Source organism: Sinocyclocheilus grahami, unplaced genomic scaffold, assembly GCF_001515645.1.
Source record: "Sinocyclocheilus grahami isolate Dianchi unplaced genomic scaffold, SAMN03320097.WGS_v1.1 scaffold209.1, whole genome shotgun sequence".
Taxonomy (NCBI): domain Eukaryota; kingdom Metazoa; phylum Chordata; class Actinopteri; order Cypriniformes; family Cyprinidae; genus Sinocyclocheilus; species Sinocyclocheilus grahami.
Window position 1 is genome coordinate 237384 of NW_015505388.1, and position 5948 is coordinate 243331.

At 34.5% G+C, this 5948-nt stretch overlaps 1 protein-coding gene across 1 annotated transcript; it reads left to right on the forward strand.

Moving 5' to 3' along the window:
* Positions 1-359: 359 nt before the first annotated feature.
* LOC107595860 (uncharacterized) lies at positions 360-3756 on the forward strand. The gene is made up of 6 exons (XM_016286448.1): positions 360-462; positions 1591-1748; positions 1875-2040; positions 2361-2463; positions 2555-2633; positions 3532-3756. The coding sequence occupies exons 1-6, from the start codon at positions 360-362 to the stop codon at positions 3754-3756; spliced, it is 834 nt and encodes a 277-aa protein (XP_016141934.1).
* The last annotated feature ends 2192 nt before the right edge of the window (positions 3757-5948 follow it).

Genomic DNA, 5948 nt, shown 5'->3' on the forward strand with positions numbered 1-5948 from the left:
GATCGTTTTACAAGGAGCAAGAAAACATTAACGTTCTCTTCTGTAGCATCAAAGAACTGAAAGTTTCCCATAATTGGGTAAAATCACCAACAATAACTTCTACCAAAAATCTACTGGAGTCCCAAGAAATGAATGTGAAATGAATAAGAAAGAATTTAAAATAAAACAACTGATGTGACAGAGTTGAAATCAAATCCCTCCCTCAGACTACACTGAACCACTGAGTAAGAAGTGTGGTTAAGAGGATGGAAAGGAAATGAGTGGAGGAACAGCAGGGCTTTGGTGATTCAGGTGCTATAAATTGTGTCATCTTTTCCTCTGTGCTCTAAAGAATGAGACGTCTTCATTGTTCAATTATCATGAACAGCTGGAGTGTGTATCACCTGGTAGTCCTTGCCTTGCTCTTTGCTTCCGAGTCTACTGCTGAGTATGATGATGGTTATGATGGTTATTATCAATATGGTGAGTATTTTTTTTCTTCAGTACTTTAGGCCCTTAATTAATTTGTTAACAGAACAAATATTTAATATTTGTTTAAAGTAATTTTCAAATAAGTTGATTACTCATTATTTTCATGTCTGTCTGTCTATCTATCTATCTATCTATCTATCTATCTATCTATCTATGAACTTTTAGAAAGTTTTGTAGCTGAAGAGCATGAGAAAAGACTTTGCAAAGTATTATGAGAATAACCTAAAAAGTCCCCCAGAAGCATGATTATTAGACTCACCACAAACACGTGTTTTCCAATGTAAAGGTCATACGTTTAATTTTTAGGAATGGAGCGTATGACAAGCACTTTCTTGTCAGTATACATTTAGACATATCTTATGATGATGATAGGCTTGCTGATAAGTATAGCGATGCATCATGGTGCATGAACTGTCTGGAGAGCCACATCAAAAGGCCTGAGGAGGGGGAGGCGTTCACATGAGCTGGTATATCCTGTATACCCGACAAAGATTCACATCAGATCATGTTCATTAAGTAAAACCCCCATGTTTTCGCAATAATGTTATTCATTCAGTCAATTTTATACTGTAAACTCTCACATATTACTCATACTGTAATCTCAAACAACATCTGTGAACTCTTTCAGCATTTTCTGCTATGGGTTTTTAAACATTGCTTAATGTTTTTTTTAAATATGTATATATATATATATATATTTTTTTTTAAAGCATTTTCTAATGTGATTTTTTTTTAACTATAATATTTAGACCTATAAAAACAATGAAAGTGAGTCTGAGGTGTGATACAAGAAATTTGAAAGTAGCTTCGGTTTCAGTTACAGTTGTGGATAACGTATATCCAGCTGGTTGTTATTGCAAAATAATTAAACCCCGACTGTGATCAGGGTATTGATGCAAAATAAGACCTGAAGATTTCATTTTCAATATAATTGATAAGATGCAAAATGGTGCCAGTTGCGTTAGTGAGAAACAAGGCCTGTTATATCTGTTTTTTAGCACTTCTAATTAATTATTGGCAAATATCAGAATGCTGAAGGCCAAGATTCACCAGATTTTTTACTTTCTGATGAATTTTGTAAGGACCTACAGTACTCATAATTATTCTGCTTTTTTCAAGATGAGATATTAGATATTGACCCGGACCAGATTATTTTTAATATTAGTAATACATTGCATGGTATTACTGTAACATGGAGGACCCCAGATAAAAATATATCCCCTGAGTGTTATGAAGCTGAAGTGCAGTTCAAGAGCCAGTGTGTCAAAGACTGGAAGGTATTTAACACTCACAGACACTTACACATTTGAGCTGCAGAAAGACTCACTTTTAGCCCAAAACTGAGGAAACCAGACTTGTATATGCTGGAAAAATGCTCATGAATCTTACATGCTTACATGCAGGAAGGTCAGAGGATTGAAGTGAAACATAAACATGAGGTGTATAATTTGAGCCTCTCCACTGTCAGCATGAAGATGAATTACGATTTAAGAATAAGAATGAAGAAGGAGTGTCAGCAAAAGGACTGGAGCAATTGGACAAAAGTACAAAGTTGGGAAAACAATGCAGGTGCTATTTCTTTGTCTTTGAAAAACCATGTGTTCAGGTTCAAGTCCAGAGCCTGGTTTGATAAATAAGCATTAATGGTCATCAGCAATAGCAATATGTACTAATATGTACTTACTAGCTTGTACTCTACTCTGAGAAATTCTGGAGTTTTTGTGGTTTTTACTTATGTTACTTTGTCTCTAGTATGAATTACTTTTGTTGTTGTATCCTTCAAGTTGGTTTGGATAAGTCAAATGAAATATAAACAGAAGTAAATTATTACATATATTCTTCTGTGTGTGTAAAAAGCTTCACAAATTAACTAAACATTTTGTTCACAGGTGCTTGTATGGTAGAAGCATCCGCCTACATATGGGTTTATATTTTGATAATTGTGCTGCCACTAACCGCCTTTCTTCTTGTTTGTCTGTTGACTCAACAGGGGTGAGTATAAACCAGCACTTCAATTATTATAGTATTCTTGACACATTTTTATCAAATGTCTGAACGCTATGACATTCTTTGGTCTTGAAAGAATTAGAAGACTGATCCTTCCTGAAATACCAGATCCCAAACACTTCAAAAATGAAATCATGGACACTGAACAGTCTCAGGTAAGGCCAACGCCATCCACCATATCAAATGCATTAATCTGACAGAGTACACCTAAAGATGTTTATAGTTCTTGAAGCTGGAAGAGAATTTGCATTTTCATGCCATAGGATTCTTCAGTTTTTTTTTTCTTTTCTGTTTTTAAATCAAATAAATTACACACAATCACAGATCAAATGTGAATTCTGTCACCATTCTGTGCTTTAAAAATGTGAAGTTGCTAACAAGCTGCTACATTTGGTTAGGTATAAAAATATATATTCCTGTGGTAGTTATAGTGCTTCTGTAGCAGCTTGTTATCACTTTACATTTTGCACATAACATTTCAAAATTAATTTATGTTTCCCAGAGAGTGTTTTACATGTACAACAAAACACTATTGGCTGTATAAAAACCTGAGAGATTAAAATCTTTTTCTCAGTATTTCAAAATGTATACAGACTTGTACTCATTGAATATTGCTAGAACACTAAAGCTGTTTAGCCTATGTGTAATGTCAGCTGAGCTTAAACCATGATCTTTATCCAATAAATGAACACAGTTTAAGGCATTTACACACCTTGTTTTTTACTTAATATATTTACTTAACTACCTACAAATTCAATGGAAATTACTGAGAAAACTCATGGCAAATTTGCCTTCTGGACTGGCCCACTCTTAAAAATAAAGTTTTTTTTTTTATTATTATTATCTATGATTCCATGAATAAACTTAAACATCAGTGGAACCTTTCAACTGTACAAAAAGGTCTTAATTGTGGAAAAAGGTGCTTTAGATTATTAAAATGTTTCTCACACTAAAAAAAATGTTTTGGAAACTTTATTTTTTACAAATGTATGAATTGTAGTCATAATTGATTAGCTCTAATGAAATAATTTTGTCTGTCATTTCCTTTCTAAGTGGTGGGAGAACCTTACGCAGTGGAATGAGGAATGCTCAACAACAGATATTGAGATTATGGACAAGAACGAAAGGGAAGAGCAACATCAAACTTTGGTAATACAGCCCATGGACACCAGCCCAGAGCAACATGACAGCATGTACTGCATCTACTCCTCTCAAACATCTGGTGAAAACACAGAACTGCAGAACTCTCAGAGAGTGCTGGGGTATATCATCCTTTAACACCGCAGAGAGGGACTGAAATCATATCGTTGAGCCAGTTTAATGCTTTTATGATTGATTATTTAATTGGTGTAACACATGGGGTCACATCTTTTATGCTAGCTAGTGTGTCATGTTTGGGATCATCACAGTTTAGATGCATCGCATGGCTGTTAGGCCCTGCTGGTAGATCCTGTAACTACACCATCTGGATGCAAAAAGCATCTTTCTCTATTAATTGCCATTCAAAATTAGTCAACATATTTCCAGGGTTCTTGCATCAGCCAAACAATTACCTTTGAGATCAATGGGAATGCTAATTGATATATTTGTCTAGGTATTACAGATCTCATTGGTTACTCCTAATGTCTGTGATCAGGATTGTGGTTAAAGCAAGCTAGTGGACAGAAAATCATTTGAGCACATCAGCTCTAAGCAAACAATATGAGTGTAGTACAATAATTGGACAATGGAGGGCACTCTGACTATCCTGAAGTGTTAAAGAAGAGTTGAACCATATCAAAGCCAACAAGGAACACACTCTTCAGAGCATCACAGCCCTCTCTTAAGGGAGGATGTACGTTATTTGAAGACTGATTTAAAAGATTAATGTGAAACTGCATAACAGATGTGGAGTTTCAGTGTGACGGCGTAACAAAGCCAGGGCAGCAGCCACACACTCCAATCTGTTGTGATTGATGAATTGGAATGGGGTGAAGAAGAATACGAGCAAATAATCATTAAGATACAGAAGCAAAAATGAAAGCCACACAGGCGGATATATGAATGTAAAAATGTACAGTTTCAGTCGTACCTGTTGCAGCTTAGAAAAACTGAACAAATGTAGAAAAAACATGACAATTAAAAACAAACAAAAAAAATGACATTTTGTTTTGAAAAAAAAGAATAAATAAATAAAAAGGAAAATGTACAAAAATTTAAAATGCAATTTTATTTAAAATGTAAAGGAACCTTTAGTGCTCTGCAGTTTTCTATGATCAAGCAAATTTGAAACAGTCGTGCAACTCTTTCATACTAATGGTCAGATTCTAACTTCCATTAAAGCACAAGATGCTCTTTGAATCATTCTAAATCATTTTTAAGAATATGATCATCAGTTTTTACACAAACTTTTGGAGTTTATGCAGCTCGAGTGCTGCTGTCATTAAAGAAAAAGGAGGACGAACCAAATACTAGGGACATTCTGATATTCAAGTTAGTTTTTTGTCATGCATTTTTTTCACTCAGATTGCTATGTTGATCATATAATTGGTAGCTGGTAAATGTGAAATTAGAAAAAGGTTACAAAATAAAATGTACACATATTTTCAGACCTTTGGACCCTACTGTACATGCATTTGACAAAACCACAAAAAAACTAAACGGATTCTGTCTTATTGCACACATTATATTTCAATAATTTTTTACACTTTGTAATTTATTTTTACTAAAAAATGTAAGTACTTGTGCTTTTTACTTTTGAAATTAATAAACACTTCATCTTTATATCCACCAACGGTGTACTGCTAACTGTCTTTGATACACAAACCCACTGCTATGGCGAGGGTGTGATTGAGGCTTAGCTACACAAGATTTCCACACTAACACCTGTGTGCTAACTGACTAATAGAAATCTCTAGTTTTTAGATAAAGAGAGCAGTGGGGAATTACCTTACAAGTTCAAAAAAACTTTGATCAACAGAAAAGAAAAAGTTTACTCAGAATAATAATTGATACTAAATAAGATAAACTGCTTTCACTATATGTAATTTTCCATCTACACCTCTTACAGAGAAACTCTTTTCCAAGTAGGGGCACTGGAGGTGGTATTGGTTTGTGTTTCATACAGGATAATTGCTGTCCACTCATAAAGGCTAACAATTGGATGTGGCTAGTCACCACTTTACAGTTATATGAGAGTTCGTACCAGCTAAAGTCTTCATACCTCCTCCAGCTTACATAAGAGAAGCAACAAACAGCTTGCTCGATTAATAAAGTATGCTAAATATGGCTTACAGTCATGTTTCTGCAGAGCTATTTAATGATAATCAACACTCCCAACAATTACATCTTTACACTTTACACTTTTAATTGTGCTTTTCTGTCTGGCAAACAGGAATGAATTGTGTTCCCTGGTGAATTGTTCTCCAAAGCATTAAGCAAAAACGTGTGGGTCTATCTGTGATGATTTTTACTCTTGAATACCAGGAAAC

Excerpts from the sequence above, each read along its gene's own strand:
- LOC107595860 (XM_016286448.1), top strand. The coding sequence starts at position 360 with ATGAACAGCTGGAGTGTGTATCACCTGGTAGTCCTTGCCTTGCTCTTT. Across the intron at positions 463-1,590 it reads TGATGGTTATTATCAATATG|ATGAGATATTAGATATTGAC; the intron begins GTGAGTATTTTT and ends GCTTTTTTCAAG. Across the intron at positions 2,041-2,360 it reads AAGTTGGGAAAACAATGCAG|GTGCTTGTATGGTAGAAGCA; the intron begins GTGCTATTTCTT and ends TTTTGTTCACAG.